The sequence below is a fragment of the Pistacia vera genome, unplaced genomic scaffold, assembly GCF_008641045.1.
Source record: "Pistacia vera cultivar Batoury unplaced genomic scaffold, PisVer_v2 Contig293, whole genome shotgun sequence".
In the NCBI taxonomy this organism is placed as follows: Eukaryota; Viridiplantae; Streptophyta; class Magnoliopsida; order Sapindales; family Anacardiaceae; genus Pistacia; species Pistacia vera.
This window is the reverse complement of record NW_022196105.1, coordinates 527,938-550,245: the sequence shown is the minus strand read 5'-3', so window position 1 is coordinate 550,245 and position 22,308 is coordinate 527,938. Positions and strand designations below refer to the sequence as shown.

Below are 22,308 nucleotides of genomic sequence, written 5' to 3'. Positions count from 1 at the left end.
TTCAATAAAAAATATATTAATTTAAAATAATTAAGTAAACGACATTTTCCCACCTAAATAATGGCTTAATAACACTTTTCTACTCACAAAATTCTAAAATATTATTTTACAACCCAATTCTGTATTCCATTTCTGATTCCGGCATCGTTGTGACTCCACACCACCACCATTCTATTCTCTAATAATCATTCACCAAAACCCCTTAAACTCTACTCCCGTCAACCCCGGTAATCATCGACAATTGAGCGATTAAGATTTGCGCAACCGCTTTTCTCAAGTCAAATTCTTATCAATCTCAACTAAGGGTGTAAATCAAGCAACTCAGCTCAGCTTTGACTCGAATTTGTCTCAACATTAGTTGAGTCGAGTTAGAGTAGCTTGAATAATCTCATGAGTCAAGTTTGATCACCATATAAAAAGCTCGAAAAACACTACTAAAACTCGATTATCAGAGTTCGAATTCGACTTTTAGGTATTGAGTTCGAGTTCGAACTCGGTTCATCAGGCTCGACAAGGCTCGTACTCAGTATTATAGCAACCAAGTCGAGTTCGAGTACCCAGATACTCTACTCCATTTCACTCCTAATCTCAACCACCAACATCCAACTTTTTCCTATCAAAAGACTCATTGATCTCCTCTCTTCAAAAACCCCAATAGTTTGGATCGATTTGACTCTCTGTTCGTTATCGGAATATAATTTGTGTAATAAAATAGTATTTTAAAAGTCTGTAGGTATGAAAGTGTTATTAAGCCATTATTTGGGTTGGGAAAAAGTGGTTTTACTCATTAATTTATAGGATTTTATCGTTTTTATTTTAAAATCTCCTTAATCGACTGTAAATCAGTTGGGCTGATCAATCTTTCCTGCCTTCCCAATCTATATTTTAGTCAAACAACTTCCGTGGTCCAAAGATAAAACCGTCCACCTTGTTTAGAAGTAATTAAACACAACTAAATCCACAGCTTTTAGGGCAAAAACAGCTGTATAACAGGTCAAAACTGATTAAAACCAGGTAAAAAGAAATTAATTAACAAATAAGCATTGGATTGGACTGTACAACTGTGATATGAGTCGGCAGATACTGACCATACTAATTACTAATTAGAGAACCCAGCTGCCTTTTTATGCATGCTATAAATTTGCTAACTCAGCGTAAATTAATTAATAATTAATTATAGATTTTTGTTTCTTAATTAAAATATTAATCTTAATCTTTCTAACCCATGATCCAACCCCACATTTCACGTTTAAAGCACGTGACACCTAATTGCACGGCATGACTGTTAAGTTAAACACTTTCCTCTGTCCTCAGTCCTACTCCTCACCCATTTTGCACTGATAGAGAAAGAGACGTTTCAATTCAAACTTCCATGTGCTTCCCCTTCCTATTGCTAAGATCCCCCACCATTTCTCTAACCACCCACATTAATTTAACGTAACACACAATTCAAGAAAAACAATTAATTTTCTTTTTTTTTCCTGTATTTCCTTTTATAAAATCTCAACCATATATTACTTTATACTAAAAACTTTCCATTTCTATTCAATGATTGGAACTCTTTTCGGGTCATAGTTTTCTAAAAGAGTAAACGACTTTTTCCCACCCATGGTTTGCCTTAATCACACTTTCCCACCTAAAAGTTTCAAAATACCATTTTTCACCCAAAATTAGTATTTCATTACTACCCAAACCCAATTTCGACGGTAAGAATTCTCTTTATCACCACCATTTGAACCTCCTATCTATTCTTTACAAGACTCATTTCACTATAACACCTAATCTCTTGTCGATTGTCGACCATTACAAACTTAGAACTTTCTGTTCTTAGCTGATTTTCGGCTAATTCTAACGATGAATATTTAATTGGTCACCACCATTCGATCCATCAACCTTTACTCTGAAAGAAGCCCTCTTATTATGACTTTTAGTAACTTGTTAAACATCGATTGAGAAAATAAAGTATATTTTAGATATTAACGAGTTAAAAGTGTCCCTAAGGCAGACCATGGGTGAGAAAAAGTCGTTTACTCTTTTCTAATATTGTAAAATAACTTAATTATAATTTATTTGATCAACAAAGAGTGGCATGTGTTTAAAACACTCAACCACAGCGCGTGAAGTCAAACAAATACCATCCATTGTTGAAGACTTGAAGTGTCGAATAAGTTATTATAAGAAACACCCATCTAACTCGTCTTTCAGTTTTTGCTTTCAAGACTTTGTTTTCTCTCTTTCTATACCGAAAATTAATAGTTTGATTTAGTTGATGACGTAGCAGCAGAGATGGGGAGGAGAAGAGAGAAAGATTCATCAAGATCTCAAACTCTACCACCCTCACCATCCCACTCTTTTTCTTCATCGTCCTCCTCAGACTTTGAATTCACCATTTCAATCTCTCCACGCAACAAGTCTTCTTCAACTCTTTGCCCCGCCGATGAGCTCTTCTACAAGGGCCAGCTCTTACCCCTCCATCTCTCCCCTCGCATCTCCATGGTCCGTACACTCCTTCTAGCTTCCTCGAGCACCTCCTCCTCCTCCGACACAACCACCACCGCCTCACGTGACTCCACCGGCAGCGCCTCTTCTCAGGAATCCAACTCCTCCTTCACCAGCGACCTTGTGTTGCTTGCTGAGTGTGACTCGTCACGACCCAGTTCAGTTACCGAGGACGACGAATTCAGAAGACTGAATGGTAACCAGAGTTTTCAAAGTCAGATCAAGAAAAACAAGTACTTCTCTTTGTCAAGATTCTCATCCGTGTTTAAAAAGGAGTCGTCGAAGAGTCGTGACCCGGATAACATGTCTAGTTCTTCCGTAAAAAGAATGAGCACGTCCGCGAAAGAGGTGATAAGAAAATATTTGAAGAAAGTGAAGCCATTGTATGAGAAATTATCTCAAAAACAACAGCAAAAAATGGGAGGAGGATCAGTAGCAGCAATAAAAGCAGAGAGATCTGTAAGAGATATAGACATATACAGCAAGAACGCAGTGAAAGAAAGTAGTAGTGGAATTTCCCACTCTTTCTCCGGAAATCTAAGGTACCCAAGAAGGAGAAGCTGTATTTCAAGCTGTCCGTCGTCGATGAGGTCATCGCCAAGTCACTCAGGAATACTTTCTCGAAGTGGATTCTCAGGTGTGAGTGGGGGCCACTACTCTTCAAATTCATCGACAATGGAGGAGTTGCAGAGTGCAATTCAAGGTGCAATTGCCCACTGCAAGAACTCCATGAACAAGAGCTTGGTCAGTAATGAAATTTGAGATTAATAATTATTATTATTATTATTTAACAGTGCGATATTAATATATCTCTTTTGTCTGATACGGCGTCGTGGGATTCTGAAGTGACTCTAACGTGAGGTGGTAAAAGTTGCATGTGAAGTTATCGTTTCATTTTGGAATATTATTGTCTCTACTCTTAACTTCAAGTCTTGGAATTTGTAACTTTTAGGTTTTTTCCTTTGTTTTTAATTCATAGCAAAACCCACTTTACGTTTGCCCTCCTTTTTTTTTGTCCGTTTCTCTTTAATTGTATCTGTTCTCTACATGAAAGAATTGGCTTTCGGGCCTGAAAATTTGGCTGCCATTCAGCACTCTGATCAAAATGTACATATTATTATTATTTGAAATAGAAGTCTGAGTTTGGTTATTGGAATCATCCATGTGCGTGAGAGTTAATGAAGCTTCAAGGCTTCGATAAGACGGTGGTATACTGGTATTTATTACTCTTTGTGAGACATACCATTTAAGTTTTGTATTAATATTTCAAATTTGAATTGGAACTCTCTATTCATATTCAACGAGTGTAGCTGTGTAGGGCCTTAACAATTTTGAATAAATTTTTAAATTTATATAAATTCGTATAATTAATTAAGAGTTCAAATCTACTTCTATAGAGATTCAAAATGCATATATAAAGCTTACATGTATCTCGAAGGATTAATTTAGATATGCATAAACTTAACCAAATACCTCATCATTAAAAAAAAAATAATAATAATAATAACTATATATTAATAACTTTAATTATCAAGGAAATTTTTTTTTCCAGTGAGTTGCAAGTCAACTCATTATGATTAGCGTCAACATCATGTGATGCCAAATTATTGAATATATGGTTCCTCAAAAGTAAAATGAAACCATGTGACATCTTGGAATTTTGCCATAAATATGTAGTTTATATGAAGTTTGACAATACATGTGATTAATATGATAAAACTATTAATTACAATTAGCAAAATAATCCGAAATGTGAAGACTGAAGAGTGCATGAATTTAGATGGACGGTTCTCGTGAGTAGAGAACTTGACGCGCGGTTGGCTCCCTTGAGATTGAAGGCTTGGGGTTCGTTGATGTTTATTTGTGTGGATGGAACAGGGGCAGCATGGTAGCTAATGGCACAGTACTGATACGGAAAATTTATGATGAAATGATAACCGTACATTGGCAGTGATTTGTCTAGTAGTGTAATTTGATTCGGTGTGCGTTCAGAAATCAGAACGGATACAATGGACTAGTCATCATCGCTGATCTGTAGATCTTTTCAAATCTAACTTATATAGGGGGGGTCCACATCTAGGACCTACTTATATTTCTACGTGCATATATACTTTGAATTCTGAAGCCCCGTTGATCCTTGAGCCTTTGACCCATAAGTCATCACGTCAGTACATACACGTATTCATGTCAACATTAACGGTAAAATCTTATAACCGCGATAAACAGAGTTTCAATTTCCTCCTACTTCAGGTTTGAGGAATGTTACAAATGCATCCAAAAAGTTAATTACTTTACCATAATACCCTTCATCTAATTATATATTCTTATGAATTTTATTCTAACTATATAAATAGTATTATTTTTTAATCAATTTTATATAACAAACTATAATTTAAATAAATATATAACTAGTTAAATTATTATTTAATTTTATACAATAAACTAAAAAGTAGAAAAACCCAAACCTTGAGGAGGAAATTGTTATAAATTAACCAACCCTAGGTAACCGAGTGTTTCAATAGAGACTCTTTAGTGTATTACTCAAGAGGTCTTGAGTTTAAGTCTCTCTTCGGGTGCTAATAGAGTAATAGGGATGACAACTAGAGTTCTTATCTGATCGATAGTTTCAGGATCCGAGAGATTAATTGAGGTGCGCATAAACTGGACCAGATACCCCCAATCATAACAAATAAAAAAATAAAAAAATTGTTATAAATCCGCAATAGACACGTTATGAGAACTGTCATATTGGCTTTTGTAATTAGCAATTTCCGTGGCAAAGCAAAATAAGTACATAAAGTTTGATAGGAATTTTAGTTTGATGTTGTAGGCATGACCTATACTATTAGTTGAGAGGGACAAGAAGATAAATGGTGATAATCAGTAGGTAGCCACCCACTAGAGAGATTAAGAGTTTATCCCATTACTGCTGTTCTTAAGCTTATCATAATTAATACTGTTCTTATTCTTAAGGATCAATTATAGTGTTTGATGCGTCTCAAACACATTCTACCTACGTGTTGTTGCGTTAACCACGCCATAAATTGCTGTCCTTTTAACTTAATTTTGTGTCTCTCTTGCTGATTGAGAAATATACCAGAACCGGCCAGATCAGTCGACCTAATATTTGTCTGTTTATAAACTCTTTTTAGTAATTCTTTCATACGTAATAAAAATATCACGTGATAAAATTTACATAAAAAACTTTTTTTGGTATATTCACGAGAAGCCAGCGAAGCCAACCCAGATAACAAGTAAACGATATGATAATAAATCTCCGATTTGAGGAGGAGGAGGAAGATGAAGATCTGGAAGTGTAAGCAGGCAGGTCACATGGTAGAGCAGAAGTAAGTACTGAAATGGAGGTGGTCCTGCCCTTCTTGTTCACGTGGCTGGGCCTTGTGTACATGTTAAACAACGCCATTTCAGGATTCAGAACTCATTATAGATACCAGTACCTCCATAAAGTCCCTTCATTTTCTACATATATGCATGTGATTAAAAATGAAAACATTCAAGAATATTATTAATATTTACCATGTCAGTTATTTTGTTTATATCGATTAATTATAAAGGTTTTTTTAACTCACGTTCATGATATATATGTATTATACTGTATGATATTATAGATTTTTTTAAATAAAGATCATGTCATAAAATTTGGGAGCTGTCTTTGAAGCCCATTGTATTATAGTTCAAATTTCAACCATCCAAATACGGTTTTCAGTAATACGGAATGGATTAGTTGGTTAATGGCTTAATGCATTTTGGTGTTTCTCCATTTAAAATGGACAAGTATCAATGCAAATTTATTGACAATGCCTTTCGATGGTTCATACAATTAATCCATAACACTCTATCCGTGGAAATTAAAAGAGCCACATTTAACCCCTAGTTTTGTGATCGGTTATCTAGATAGGTTACCCAAAAGTTTTATGTTCGAGTCTCACAAAGTAGTCATTCGCCATATTTGTATCTTATCTGACTTATTGGCTTATAGTCGATGCGCGCAAACTGATTCAGACACTTCGATTATAAAAAAAAGAACCACATTAAAACCCTATTGTCTATTGAGACACAACTAATTGTGAGAAGAATGATTAATCCAACAAGACAAAAAGGAACCCTAATTAATTCATAACTGTTAATTTGGCGAAACGTTAATGAGGGCAGACAAAATAATTAGATTAGGCGGAGCATTAAATTTATTTTTCCCAGCTGCATTTTAATCCCTAATCAGTAATCACCTTACAAGATCCAAGTCTCTAAAGCCATCGACAAAATGTCAAAATAGCTGCCAGTTGAAATTTAATATGTCCTGAACTTTTGTCATTGGTGATTTTAGCATCCGCAGTTGTCATATGAGGACAGATATATAAGATATCTTGTGACTGCATTTGCATGGGTTGTTGTCAAAACTCTATGGTTAATCTATTATAAGTGATAATCACATTAAAACTTGAAGTAGAATTCTGTAAGCCTTGAAGCATAAATAGACCACTTTTGTAGTCATAATTCTGTTGGCTTTAAACATCTTTAGACAAACCCATGAAGTTCTAGCAGGGATAAAGAGTTAAAAAAGTGTCGATCCGAAATAAAACTGTCGTTGGTGTTTGATGATATGCATAATAATTGGTGGTAATTAATAGCAGTAAATCACGAGATCGAATGCAGTTATGATATAAGTCCTTGAAGCTGAACTGTCTCTAAAAAGGACAGCTTATCTCAGTCGTCATAAATGGCTAAGCATAATTAGGTATGCTTTTATGATGAAAGAGTACAATCAAAGTGCATGGTTTTCGCTATCTTTCTCTTGTAATCATCTCCTTCCAACACTTATTTTCCTGTTTAATTCCAGTATAGCTTCATAGAAAATTGTAAGTTTCAGGCTCTAAATATTACTACAAAATAGTGTTGTTTAAGCTACGGCTGCATGCTTGAGGAAGTTCTTTTATGTTTGTCGAACTTGGTAGTGTTTAAAGTTACAGAATGATGAAGCCAAATTCATGAGACCACAATTTCTTATTAAATAATAATTTAATCGTTTTGTCTTCACTCACTAAATAAGTAAATATAGCTTGACACTGATAACTGAGACAATGAAGATTATTCATAATTTCTGTTTCCTGGAGTCCAAAGAGATCACATTGCTCTCAAGGATAATATATAATATTTTATTTATTTATTTAATCATATTCTATTTTTCTTTAAGGGAGAAAAAAATAAAAGAAAAATATTCGATTCCGGTGTATTTATTTTCCAAAGTGTATGGATAAAGATTGATTATAACGATTTTAGTCTTTAGATGTTATTTTGAGCAGGAATAAGACAAAGTCTTGGCCCAATGATGGAGTGGAGCAAGCCTAATCTGGTATTATTCCGTACGTGGCCGAAGCCAATGCTTTTCTCTGGTAAAATTTAGTTGTTCTCTTGAGTAGACTTTAATAGATGATTAAACTGTATGCACCATGACAACATTTTGAGTTTAATTATGTGGTTAGATTCAAAGAATTCTTTTACTTAGTATTGAAATAACTATTTTGTGAATTCTTCCTCTTAACTACTAAGTTTTTTAGATGAATGTTTATTGAATAATTTCAATAAATTAAATCATTTAGTTTTTTACTAGCTGAATCAACTGAAAGTATATATATGTACAAACTTTTAATATGTTTTAGTATAATTAGAAGACTTTAAATTAGAGATAAATAAATGAGTAAACGAACTTTTTTCCACTCAAATAATGGCTTAATGACACATTTCCACCAACATACTTTTAAAATACCATTTTAATATCCAAATTTATATTTTATTTCTAATTCCAGCATTATTGTGACATTACACAACCACTATTCTCTCTCATAATCATCACTCACGACTAAAACTTCTCAAACCTTACTCCTGTTGACCCAGTCAATCGCCAGTAATTAAGCGATTAGGATTTACACAATCGTCCCTCTCTAGTTAAATTTGGATCAATCCTAACCACCAAAATTCAATTTTTCACCATAAAAAAACTCTGCTTATTATTAAAATAAAAATTAAAATAATAAAATAATATTTTAAAACCCGTGAATGAAACAACATCATAAAGTCCGGTTTCTAAATAAATTAATTAAAGTAATAGATATAAAAATATATAGCATCGACACATCAGCCTATAAAAGATAATTGTATGATTAACTTGTTATACATTGGAATTACTCATCTTTATTCTTTAACACAAATTCTCTCTCTTTTGAATTTCAAAATTTAATCCATTGTATTAAACATTAACCATCCAACGTGACTGAAATAATATTGTGAGATATCATGCGATTGTATTCAAAGATTTGGTTGGGAAATGGGAATGGTGGGCATTAAATTAATTAATTTTCAACTTTAATGCAGCCCTAATTCTGACAAGTGGTTGTAGATAATTAGTGATTAGGTTAGGCTATAAGTATACCACTCAAATCAAAACTCCAATTAAAACCAAAGCAGCAAATTCAGGCCACCTTATGATGCCTGTTGTCATTTAGACTAATTAATAATAACTACCTTTCTCGAACCTTGAGTGAACTACAAANCTTTTTTCCACCCAAATAATGGCTTAATGACACATTTCCACCAACATACTTTTAAAATACCATTTTAATATCCAAATTTATATTTTATTTCTAATTCCAGCATTATTGTGACATTACACAACCACTATTCTCTCTCCCAAACATCACTCACCACCAAAACCTCTCAAAACTTACTCCCATCGACCCAACCAATCACCAGCAATCGAGCGATTAGGATTTACGCAGTTGTTCCTTTCTAGTTAAATTTCGATCAATCCTAACCACCAAAATTCAATATTCTACCATCAAAAGACTCATCGGCCTCTCATTTTTCAAAGTCCCAACAGCCTAGACCAAGTTTGATCTCTGCTTATCATCAAAATAAAAATTTGGATAATAAAATAGTATTTTAAAATCCATAAATAAAACAGGACTTTAATCTAAATAAATTAATTAAAGTAATAGATATAAAAATATATAGCATCGACACATCAGCCTATAAAAGATAATTGTATGATTAACTTGTTATACATTGGAATTACTCATCTTTATTCTTTAACACAAATTCTCTCTCTTTTGAATTTCAAAATTTAATCCATTGTATTAAACATTAACCATCCAACGTGACTGAAATAATATTGTGAGATATCATGCGATTGTATTCAAAGATTTGGTTGGGAAATGGGAATGGTGGGCATTAAATTAATTAATTTTCAACTTTAATGCAGCCCTAATTCTGACAAGTGGTTGTAGATAATTAGTGATTAGGTTAGGCTATAAGTATACCACTCAAATCAAAACTCCAACTAAAACCAAAGCAGCAAATTCAGGCCACCTTATGATGCCTGTTGTCATTTAGACTAATTAATAATAACTACCTTTCTCGAACCTTGAGTGAACTACAAACATTAAAGTGTATTATTTAAAAAATATCGAATTAAAGTTTTTTCTAAATTACTAATAAAAATAACTATCAGAGTTTTTATCTGTCTAATAATTTTATAATTTTAAAAAATTAATTGAGATACAAGAGGATCTCGACAAAATTAACCGTACCTCAATTAATTGAGGATGTATAAATACTCTTAAGAAAAAACTTAGAATAAAATCAAGTCAGTCATAGTCAAAAACACAGTGGGGTCCTCCATTAACAGCTACTATACAGAGCTTAATATATAATAATATAGGAACAATAGCAATAATAATAGCTTGGCCGCATAATGTTTCATGTTAACAGCGAGGCTTTTGCATTAAACCATAACCAATCCCATTCATTAAATTAGATTAAAAAATATGCATGGTCCACTCAGTTTTTGTTAGGCACACTGCCAATCCTTTGCGTTGGAGTCTTTTCAGGGTCATTTGATTAAAATTTTTTTATCAAATGCCACAAAGGAGGCTTCTAACTTCGAAGGATTAACAGTTTAATCCTTGGAACTTGAGGAAAGTAACAAAAACACCCAAAAGTTGATAAAATTTTAACAAAATCTCAAACTTTGTTACAAAAAGACTTTAATATCTTTTTTTTTTTTTAAGATCAAGAGTGTCCAGAGTACCTTACGCATACCTTAATTAAACTCTTGAGACCCTGAAACTATCGATCAGATAAGAACTCCAGTAACTATCCTTATTAATAACAGAGGAGGGATTCAAACTCATTATCTTTTTAGTAGTATACCTAAGGATTTCTATCAAATCACTCGACCACTTAAAGATAGTTAAAACTTTAATATCTTACTTCTTATTATACTTTCTTCTCCTATTTTTCCTTTATTCAAATTTTATTTAAAGTGTATAATTTAATTTAATTTTATATAATAAATTATTAATTAAAATAAAACATAAATCTCTTATCCAAAAACCTTAAAATTCTCCTTCCAAACCTATATTTGTTCTTTGCATATCATATAATATAGTTAAAGTAAAAATTGAAAGAATATTATAAATAGACAAAGGGCATTATAATATCTATATAATAAAATAAAGTAAATGTCGGCCAATTATTTGGGTGTATTTGTTGCTTTCCGAAATATTTGGGTGTATCAGAATCCCAAATTTTGAGGAGGAAATTGTTACTCTTCAAACTTCTGGTCTGTTCGTTTGGCCCAGTACTCTTTTTTTTCTTCATAATTGAAGTAACTCCGCCCTCATCATAACTTCCGTCCCGCTAAAGTTTACAAAAGCAAATGAAAAAGAAAAACACCACTTTTCCTCATAATCATAAACTCTGTTTAATTAGTAATAAATTTGATTGACATTTCTTAAGGAATTTCTAAAATCCCATAAAGGGTTTTCGGTAATTCAATGAAAAAAGAATGAAAAATGAAAAAGGCAAAGTTGGTAAAGACAAGAAGAGGAATGATGATGTTTTTTTTTTTGTTGGTAATAGAGAATATCAGATTAGTTTGCGAACACCTCAATTAATCTTTCGAAACCTTGAAATTAACGGTCGGATAAAACTTTTTAGCGATCACCCGTATTAGCGACCGAAGAAAGTTAAACTCAGAATCTCTGAAGTATTACATCCAAGAGTCCTAATTAACTGTTCGACAATCCAATGGTGGTTAATGAATGATGATGTTTAATTGCATAGAAATGGCTTAACGTTGAATTCTCACAGCAATCACATAATTGATCTTAATTTGGTTCGGGAATCACATGTAGTTTTTGTTGTTTATTGATGAAGTCTGTCAAGCTTCAACTTTATTGTCTCCCTCAATTATAAGACAAAAGCAGGACCACAAATTGCCCATGTATATTTTATGAATAATCAAATTAATAACAATAATAAAAAAATAAAAATGCCCAGAAGATTTTACCCTTGTGTTTATTAGCTGTCTGGACTTTAATTAGAGATGTCCAAATCTTAATAGAAGCTTTTAAAGAACTGAACATGATATCTGCCAGTAGAATTATCTTCTCAGATGACAAGAAAGCCCATGGTATATGGACGAAAATGCAGAGTATACCAAGAATTTACCAAGGTCTTTGAAGGGTATTTTGGTAAAGAAAATGGTATTGTTTATGTGTATGATTAAGGTATCACATGGCTAGAAATTACTCTCATGTGACCACATGTGTGGGACTCTTCCCATGTTATGATCCTGCAAGCAAAGCAAATAGAGTGAGTCAAACTAAACAAAAAGCTTATCTCTCTTGACCAGTCCAAATTAATAATCAATTGCCTAATTCCCTAACTAACACTTAAAACCCACAATCATAATCTCAAATAATATGATAACTTTATAATTACCCTTCTCTATCTAATCAAAAGTTTTTTGTTTACATGAAAAACCCATTGCTAATTGGGTAGTTCTTCTTCTTAATGGGATTTTTGGGAATAAGGAGACGAGAGGGAACGATTAGTAATGCATTCGATATGGATTTTTGGGTGTATTACTCAAGAGGTCTTCAGTTCAGGTCCCTCCTTAGTTATTAATAAGGGTAGCCACTGAAGCTCTTATCCAACCGGTAGTTTCAGAGTCCCGAGAGATTAATTGAGGTATGAATAAGCTGACCTGGACACCCTAGTCATTAAAAAAATAAAAATAAAAATAAAAGATGAAAAAAGGTATTTGTCTTTTATTTCCCAAGGCTTCCATGTGATGTTCCCATATTCTAAAGCACAACCTTAACTCACTTGTTTCGCCATCACCAGACCACTTAATTTTAATAATCTCACCGTCCAAAAACATTTTACTTACAATAAGAAGACAAATAGATTAAATGTTTCACTACAAATAACAATAAAGCTTCTTTCTTCCATTTATAAATCTCAACGTTCATGCACTTGTTCAAACCACATCTCTCCTCAAACAAAACCAAATCCAAAATGGTCCCTGTAGAAATTGTTCAAGCTACTGAAGCTACCACTAGATCCATTAATGAGCCACCCACAAGTCCCAGAATCTCTTTCTCTGCTGAGTTTCTTGATGAAAACAACTTCATTTCCATCAGCCCCCACACTGAAAACATTGAAAAAGACCAAGAAAGAGAGAGAGAAAAGGCCAGAATCAATGTAGACTTTGAGTTTCTCTCTAACAATAATGTCAGTAGCCACACCATGCTCACTGCAGATGAGCTTTTCTTTGACGGAAAGCTTCTCCCTTTTTGGCAAATGCAGCACTCAGAGAAGCTCAACAAGATCAGCTTGAAGTCAAAAGATGCGGAAGAAGAAGAGGTAAACAAAGAAGCGGCTGAACCTAGAGTAAGTTGGTTTGTTGATGATGACCCTTCTCCAAGGCCACCAAAATGCACCGTTTTATGGAAAGAGTTACTGAGGTTAAAGAAGCAACGTGCTTCTTCTTTGTCACCATCTTCTTCTTCCTCCTCGACATCATCTTCTTCAAGCTCACTAGCCGATGTGGCTACTACAGAAGCAAAGAAGGAAGGTGCTGGGAACAGAGAGAAGCATGTGAAGAGGATAAAGAAGGGGCTGGAGAGAACAAGATCAGCAAGTATCAGAATAAGGCCAATGATAAATGTGCCCATTTGCACACAAGTGAAGAGCAGTGCTTTGCCACCTCTATTTCCCCTCAAGAAAGGAAGATTAGAGAGGTGAATTAAAAAGATCACAAAGTTGCATGTAGCGGAATTTTCATCTCATATCTAGTATTGTCTAATATGTTCATTTCTTTAAATTTCATTCTACATTTGAATTTTTTTTTTTCTCTGTTTTCTCGTTAGATTAATGTTGATAATGTTGGATCAGATGTATTACAATGTAAATGCTAACTTTTATATTTATTGCATGGTATCCTCTCTTCTTTTTCTTTGCTTTTGTTTTCTTTTCTTGTGTTAATTGAAACAGCATTTCTCTGGCTGTCATGGATAGGAAGAAGTATGTGAGCAGTCATGCCACATGCAGGATGCAGTGATTCTGAATCGCGGGGTCCTACAAAAAATTAAAATCAGCCAGAGGCAGAAGAATCTGGTAAATGGGCTTAGCAGTTTGCACTAATGAATTTTGAATTATTTTTGGTAAAAGAGAAAGGCCTGGAGAGCATATGCTCTGAGTCTCCATTATAAATCAGAAAGGATGTTATCTTCTCTGCCCAAAGAGGAAATAAGTAAATGGCGGAGAGGTGGGCTATGCCTGTGTTAATCTGACCATACAGCTCAATTCCTCTTCTCTTTCTATAAAGGTGAGGGACCTCGATCTACTCTTTGCACGACAGAGTAAATCCTCAACTCATTTAAGATATTCAAACCCACATGGATCAAGTAAAATTAAGTGCTTTAGAATAACTAAATCTTACCCGAATCATCAATTAAGGAGATAAAAAGTCAATTTATGATCTCTAAGCATAGCTAACTGCCAGTGTCCAACTCAACTATCCTTATCACGTAAAAGACAATCAGAAGTTCAAATGCTGATAACTTTTTACCACCATTTTGAATGAAATAGTGATGGGTTTGTCAGGTAACAATGGAGGGTCCGTTTCAATAGCAGAGGAATTCAAACTCCCACAATATTACTTACAGAAAATAGCACATTTATAGGGTTGAACGCAATTTCACACACAGATGTCACAAAATTTTATCGACCTGTAAGTCAGATAACCAAGTGTCGGTCAAATGGCAGCCGAAGAAATTGAGAAAAAAACAAGTAAGGTATATGTTTATATCTGCTTCCAATTAGTGCAATCAGGTAAGCCACAAAAAGACAAAAAACAGCTACATCATACGGGGCGTACATTGTACAATCCTATACTTGGAACAGAAATATAAAAAATATAATATAATATAAAATTAAAAGATACCTTTACAATGACAATTGTGAAATACAATCTGAAAACAAGATCCATTTATCCCAAGCCCCAAAACAAAAAAAAAATTCCAGACTGACTGCATATGGACAACAATTACAAGTACACAATTATGGAGGCTCCAAATTGCATTCACGAGCTTTTACATGGTTAAACTAGAGAAAGCTAAGTATGAGAATTTAAATTCCTCATTGAAGCTAAGTAATCAAAATTTTCAAAACCAAATGTTATGGCCGGGGCTATTTATGTAGTTAATATAGATTCACAGAAGTGGCTGAAATCAAGTTCCGTGATAAATACAGTGCTGTCACCTTCATACCGAATGTAGTCATTTGCTCAATATGGTGGTGGAGAAGAAAGTTGATTTCCAGGAGAAGTCCTGATAAAGAAAGTTAAAACAATTAGCTTAAATTGGTAATTGCGAAGTTGTGAAAAATAGGACTTGCAAATATTAAACTCACTGAAGGTTTAATCCAGCTTTTCTAAGGAGGCTACTTGGAATTTGACCAGTCAAATTATTGTTTTGTAGGAATCTGAAAGACAAAAGGAACTCTGTCAGATACATGAAGAATCAAATCATAGACAATCCAGTACAAAACTCCAGATGGAAAAGAGATGCTTCAAACAACTGTCCAATTGTGTTGTCATGCAAAGCAATAATTGGAAAAAAATTATCTGGATATATAAGAAAAATAAAAACAAGCGTGCATTTGAAAAATATGGTAAAAAGCATCAACAATCAGAATAGAGGAAGGAACTGGCTTAATGTAAATAAATGAATTAATGGCAAAACAAGTCTAAAATTTAAACTTGTCAGAATCACTCTGTCAAATAACAAAGCATGGATCACGAAATACGTCAACTGGTAGCTATTCTACACAAACAAACGAGACTAGTAGATGTCCCGCAACGTTCATATGGCAAGTTATGGCCCTATGAACAAACATATCTTTTTTGCCAACATCATTCTCAACAAAACTTGTTCCTGCAATATCCTAAAAATTCCTCTAGATCAACCCATTATGGAGCTTCTATATATAAAAAATAATTATAACATAATTATAATAATAATTCTCATTATGATCTGAGTTAGAAACCACTCGTGATGCATCAAGTACCAGAAAGTTTTGAAGGCATAGAATAGATGGAGGAGCTAAATCATAGGAAATCCAAAACAGTGAAACATGTATTATCAAGTCAAAACCCAACTTAGACTCCATCCTGAATCAGTTATGGCATTAACTAAGGATTTACAGGATCGAAAGTGAGACGGTCTACATTTTAATTGGACAATGGTATTTCTATCCTATCTTCTTGCCAACTGACTTGCTGAAATCAAACATTTGTAAACATGTAATATTCAGCAAAGGAGCACTTAGTTTTCAAATTTCTTAAACTACCAGCACAAATTCCACTGTCAATTTTTTTATGATGCTTGCTTCCTGATGTTACTTTGTCATAGATACCCATTTAACAACTCAAACAATTGGGCTGGCCAGTGAGCCTTTTGTGGCTTGGGTAAAACTCTTATTAGAAAACCGGGTTGCCAAGAGAGGGTACCTAAAGCTCTTTATAACCCATATGTCCAGCCTTTTCCCTTCCAATGTGGGATCTTAACATTACCCCACGCATCGAGACCCAACATCCACGTTGGCCCACTCTGGACGGCTTCACTCTGGGTGGCCTACTGTCCTAGGTCGCCCCTTCCCAGGTAGCCCTTTCCAAGGTCACCCCTTCCAAAACATCGTTGGCCCACTTTGGACGACTTCACTCTGGGTGGCCTACTCTCCCAGGTCGCCCCTTCCCAGATAGCCCTTTCTGAGGTCACCCCTTTAGAAACATCGTTGGCCCACTCTGAGTGGCCTACTCTCAGAGGTCGCCCCTTCCTAGGTAGCCCTTTCCCAGGTCGCCCCCTCCCAAACATGGGCTCTAATGGAGTTTGGCTCTGATACCATTTGATAGAAACCCATTTAACAACTCAAACAATTGGGCTGGGAAGTGGACCTTTTTTGGGCTCGGATATAACTCTTCTTGGAAAACCGGCTTGCCAAGGGAGGGTGCCCTAAGCCCTTTATAACCCACATGCCCACCCTTTTCCTTTCCAGTGTGGGATCCTAACACTTTGCAACAACAATTTCTTCTCCAGCCAGTTCAAAATAAAATAAAATAAAATCAACAAGTTCTTGCTAGTATAGTATTGTCCTTAGGTCACCCAAATACCTAATTGAACATGATTAATACTTTTACATTATAACCAAAGTTCTCTCCAGCAAGCCAATCTATAGTCTTTCAAGTGCCTCAGGTACATTACATAGAGATCTAAAAGTTCAATTCGGATATGTCGCCTCATAAGGGATATTTATGGGGTATTTATGTAATCTATTGTTTCTGCAGTATGACATAAATGCTCACACATACTGTGATGTGAAGCGCTAATAATGGGCACCTTATTATTTGTATATTTGCCAGAAAAGCTGAAACACAGTCCAGTTGGGCTGGGATATGATAGAATGCAAAAATCAACTCTAGTTACCACCTCATAAATAAGGCTTCCACATGTTCAGCCATTAGTTTTAATGCTCCATACAGGTGAGTGTGTCTCTTTTACCAAAAAACAATATGATTTAGCATAGCTGCTGAAGCCATGGTATGCAAGTCGTATAAGGTGGGTCTGAAATATATGCAGAGAGAGGTATATGGACATTTGTCTAACCTCACATTAAAAGCTTATCTACAAACTGTGAAGAGATACAACACCAGAGATTTAATATATAATAACCATACCATTACAGTGGTTCTAGATTGAAGATTCTAATTAAAAGTCTCGGTATGTTTGAGGAAAGAATCCCATTATTTAAATAAATCTGAATTTAGCTGTGAAGGATCAATACTTCCTGAATACTTTGATTCAGAGACACTAATTGAAGATTCTGTAATTTTAGTAAAGAAGTTATAAGCATAGAAGACCTATAAATATACCATAGAACAAACAGGTTTATGCACTAAATTCCCTGCATTGTGATAGTTGTATGTAAGACTAAAGTAGTGTTTAAGTAGTCAGAGTAGAGCAATCATTAATAGCATATAATGATAAGGAGGAGAAAAGCCATGTATATTTTGTTGTGAGAGCATGACTTACAGTTCACGCAAGCCTGAAATGTTTCCAAGGGATTTTGGAATCTCTCCACTGAATCGATTGTCTTCCAAATGCCTTTAATGTGAAACAACATTAAATCAGACAATTGAACAGGCAGAAATATATAACAATCCCCAGATAACAAATGAATTACTGTATTATAAATGCAGGGATAATAAATTTCATGTTGCAATTTATGATAGCATTTTATATATTAACTCACTGATATATTCCATGTGCAATCAAATGGATCACTTAAAGCACAACAAGAAACACTAATGCAAAAACAGAAGAGAAGTAACAACATACAACTTCCCCAGCCTCGTTAAGGAACTGAGATCAGGAATTGTTCCAGACAAGTTGTTGTTTCCAAGCAAGCTGTCAATAACAAAAGATCATCTATCAGCAAATACTTATTTCTAAATTCCAGTAATTGGCAATTTTGTCTGACAACTTACATGCCATTCAGTGCTGACAATCTGGAAATATTGGGTGACAATGTTCCTGACAGACCCATATTTGTCAAATTTCTGGAAATTAAAAAAAAAAAAAAAAGAGAGATAATAGTAGATTATTAGAGACAATAACATAATGCAAGGATGATAACCACAGTAATGTCTAGTTCCAACTCACAAGGTAACTACACGAATTCGGCGGCCATAAGAGCATGTAATTCCAGTCCACGAATATAGATGGGGCAAACAAGGATCACCATTCCAATCAAGTGGAGGGTTCTGGAGGCTCTTCTTAAACTTTTCTAATGCTATTACTGCAATAAGATATGCAAATTTATGTAAGGGTTCCGGATCCATACCCAAAGGCAAAGTCATATGCAAGTCATAATGCCTAGTGCATGGCAGAATACATGATTAAACAATCAACTATCTAATTGCATGAAAAATCATTCTTCTTTTTTTTTGGTTCCCTCAATCATAAACTTCATTTCGTTATTATTTTGTTTAAATATGAGTTTCAACCAGGCACAAACAGGTCCTTGAAGAAGAATGACAGTTATATGGGAAAAAAAAAATTATTCACTTGTCCGATATATTTCCATACACTGTTACTTAACATACCATCTCGTGTGAGAGTTCTCCCTCCAAGGTCCAACAGATGAAAGATCTCCCCACCATTGATTAGAGGACCTTTGTTTGAACCAGCAACAGGAATCAAAGTAATATTAGTGGCACCCTTAAGAGGCCACTGTTTAGCAAAGATAACAGCACCATCTGGTTTCACACTCAGGTTTCTGTAGTACGGTACATGATTTATAATAATGTCAAACATCCTTGAGCCCCCAAGTGAGGAAGAATCAGGATTATCAGCAAAATATAGCGCAATGTAGTATCTGGAATTTGTAAGTAACACTGGAGGCCATATCAATTCCATGTGTTTTTTTGGGCCAGTTGCCAATGCAGTTTCAAATATTTTCTTAGGTGGAAGATTCCAGAAACCAGAAACAGATACATTTTTGTTTCCAGCTACCATATGGGCATTGTCTCCAAATGGCTCCCAATATCGATCAAATTTGTCATCAGGATATCTGTTTATACCAAAAAATTCAAAATAAGAGAAGGTATTCAAAATATCAAATCGGACAATCATGACTGTTATCTCATGAAACTTATTTAGAGTCCATTTGGAGTGCTCTGAAGAAAAGCAAGTTTCAGTATCCAAAAAGTGTTTATTTACTTATTTATTTTTAAGGAGCACATAGATCATTCTTTCTGTATGATTCAGGTTATTTGACATTAAACTTTTATCTTCGCAATAATTAAAATTTTCTGAGCTAATAAACTAATAAGCAAACTATTTTTCTTGCTTATGACAGCAAAAAATTACATTGATTTTGTTCCAAATTTACAACCCCCGTTTACATATTAACAAACCAAAGATTAAATTATTCCATATGAAATTAAAACAGATACCAAATTCTAATTAATACGAATTTAAAAACATTGACGGAAGAAACAAAATTATTAGCTTACTTGATGTTGTCTGTTCCATTGTATCCAAAGCTATGCCTGGAAACCAAACTGAGCGCATACTTGTTAAAATCCGTGGCGTTATAAACCGAATCTTCCAGAATCACAAACTCCAAAGCTGAAATAAACGGGTTAGAATCCGTATGATTATTTGATCCGATACACAAACTCATACTCTTCCGTTGAGCCAAAAAGACTCCCTCGTAATACGACGACAAGCCTTGCTCATATTCCGCAGTCGTATTGACCACGCTCCAGAAAGTCCCATCCACCATCTGATCGAACACCGGGGGAGAATCCCTGCCATTGACCTCTCCATAGTAGTACGTGGTCCTGACCATGTACCTCGCCCCGCGAAACACGGGAACTTCATAACAGAATTTGCAGTGAAGCTTGTTCGGAAATGATCGGACTGTGGAGAGAGTTTCTACCGTGACGGTAGTCGTGATGTTCTTGGGAGTCCCACTCGAGACGTAACCGGTGTCGGGAAGCCATTCGATTCCGTTAATTGTGGATCCCACCAGGGCACCGCAATCAATAAAAGTACCTAAACGAACCGTAGAGAATTGTAAGGAAAAAAAAAAAAAGAAGAAGAAGAAGAAGAAGAAGAAATTGTTAAATTAAAAGAAGAAGATTGGAATTACCTCGTGGGGACTGAGCGAGGGAGAGGGGGAGAAGAGAGAGAAGGGAAAGAAGGGGAAGCAGAAAATGAAGGGAGGGCATTGCGAAGAGAAAAGGTTGACATGAGAAAGATTTAGGGGGGTTTTCTGTTTAAGTGTTTGTTGAAGGGTGAACGGGTCTAAGGAGAGTTGGAGTTGAGTGAGTCATGGAAGCAAGGAATTGGAGTTGTGGAAGAGAAAGGAATTTTATTTTTTATTTTTTTTAATTATAGTTTATTTGGTCTTGACGCGGGAAAACTTTGGGCCAAGTCATTGACGCTGACGTTAGTTGTGCGCTGAGTTTGGCAACCACTAACCACACGCACAAATCCAGTATTTAACAATATTAATTTTACATTTATAAATAATTTCGAAAAAGATATTTTTCCAGTAAACATATTTTAAAATATAATTTTAATCCTTTTGCCTACATAAATTTAAAGTTTAACTGGNGCGAAGAGAAAAGGTTGACATGAGAAAGATTTAGGGGGGTTTTCTGTTTAAGTGTTTGTTGAAGGGTGAACGGGTCTAAGGAGAGTTGGAGTTGAGTGAGTCATGGAAGCAAGGAATTGGAGTTGTGGAAGAGAAAGGAATTTTATTTTTTATTTTTTTTAATTATAGTTTATTTGGTCTTGACGCGGGAAAACATTGGGCCAAGTCATTGACGCTGACGTTAGTTGTGCGCTGAGTTTGGCAACCACTAACCACACGCACAAATCCAGTATTTAACAATATTAATTTTACATTTATAAATAATTTCGAAAAAGATAGTTTTTTCAGTAAACATATTTTAAAATATAATTTTAATCCTTTTGCCTACATAAATTTAAAGTTTAACTGGGTTAATTATCGTCTATGTGTAAAATGTTAAATGTAATTAGATGGATAGGTAGCAAAAATGGTGATGGAAGAACGTCCAATTTGATGACAAAAATTCGGGCCCAAATTGTTTAGTTTCAATGTTAATACCAACAAATTAGTTAGCGTGAATTATGTTTTTTGGTTTTTATTGAGTGGGTCAACATAAATATGAATTCTAATATTATGTTGCTGTTACGAAACCATCCGTGTATACAGTAGATATAAGTGTAGCTTTACCTAATCCAATATTATGAATTCTTGACTGATTCTTCCCAACGACGGAGTAAATTGTCATTGTAAGGCAATTAAAATATATGTTATAGTAATATACACCAGTGTCAACCAATGTTCTTAAAACCTGACCGGCCTTGACTCGTTCAAGGGTATGGTTTTTGGTTTGATCGGTCGATTGGATCGGTCGGTTTGATCGTATTCTACAAAATTTTTTTAGTCCCTAAATGTTTGAAATTCATCAAAAACAATCCTAAATAATTACGCATGACTCCCTTGAGATTTGAAATCTATCTAAAATACCCTTGTTGCGCGAAGAGACTGGTACGTGGTGGCAATAGCGATGATCGACGACCAATTGAAGTTTGGAATCATGAGGCTTTTGATGTATAGGTGCCGACGAATCTTATGGCGGTGTCAAAGAGTTCTACCGGTACCGAAATTTTCCGGAATCAAGAAAGAAGGTCGACGGTTGCGTGAACAATGGTGGACAGCAATCGACAGCCAATGGAAGTTTGGAATGATGGAGCTTTTGATGTAGAGGTACCGGCGAATCTTATGGTGGTGTCAAGGAGTTATAACGACTTCGGAATTTTCCAGAATCAAGAAATAAGGTTGACG

The 22,308-nt window shown here is 34.7% G+C and overlaps 3 protein-coding genes across 3 annotated transcripts; 2 read left to right on the top strand and 1 right to left on the bottom strand.

The window, feature by feature from the left end:
- Positions 1–2,196: 2,196 nt before the first annotated feature.
- Positions 2,197–3,498, top strand: LOC116135021 (probable membrane-associated kinase regulator 1). The gene has a single exon (XM_031420721.1). The coding sequence runs from the start codon at positions 2,287–2,289 to the stop codon at positions 3,259–3,261; it is 975 nt and encodes a 324-aa protein (XP_031276581.1). The 5' UTR covers positions 2,197–2,286; the 3' UTR covers positions 3,262–3,498.
- Positions 3,499–12,809: 9,311 nt separating this feature from the next.
- LOC116135007 lies at positions 12,810–13,727 on the top strand. Its single transcript, XM_031420700.1, has one exon. The coding sequence runs from the start codon at positions 12,832–12,834 to the stop codon at positions 13,606–13,608; it is 777 nt and encodes a 258-aa protein (XP_031276560.1). The 5' UTR covers positions 12,810–12,831; the 3' UTR covers positions 13,609–13,727.
- Positions 13,728–14,874: 1,147 nt separating this feature from the next.
- Positions 14,875–20,750, bottom strand: LOC116135033 (probable LRR receptor-like serine/threonine-protein kinase At1g67720). Its single transcript, XM_031420738.1, has 9 exons — positions 20,581–20,750; positions 19,940–20,483; positions 19,028–19,494; positions 18,585–18,720; positions 18,410–18,481; positions 18,261–18,329; positions 17,955–18,026; positions 15,277–15,348; positions 14,875–15,194 (listed from the first exon to the last, which is right to left on the bottom strand). The coding sequence occupies exons 1-9, from the start codon at positions 20,657–20,659 to the stop codon at positions 15,152–15,154; spliced, it is 1,554 nt and encodes a 517-aa protein (XP_031276598.1). The 5' UTR covers positions 20,660–20,750; the 3' UTR covers positions 14,875–15,151.
- Positions 20,751–22,308: the final 1,558 nt, after the last annotated feature.

Excerpts from the sequence above, each read along its gene's own strand:
- LOC116135021 (XM_031420721.1), top strand. The coding sequence starts at position 2,287 with ATGGGGAGGAGAAGAGAGAAAGATTCATCAAGATCTCAAACTCTACCA.
- LOC116135007 (XM_031420700.1), top strand. The coding sequence starts at position 12,832 with ATGCACTTGTTCAAACCACATCTCTCCTCAAACAAAACCAAATCCAAA.
- LOC116135033 (XM_031420738.1), bottom strand. The coding sequence starts at position 20,659 with ATGCCCTCCCTTCATTTTCTGCTTCCCCTTCTTTCCCTTCTCTCTCTT. Across the intron at positions 20,484-20,580 it reads CCTCGCTCAGTCCCCACGAG|GTACTTTTATTGATTGCGGT; the intron begins GTAATTCCAATC and ends CGGTTCGTTTAG. Across the intron at positions 19,495-19,939 it reads AATGGAACAGACAACATCAA|ATATCCTGATGACAAATTTG; the intron begins GTAAGCTAATAA and ends TGGTATAAACAG.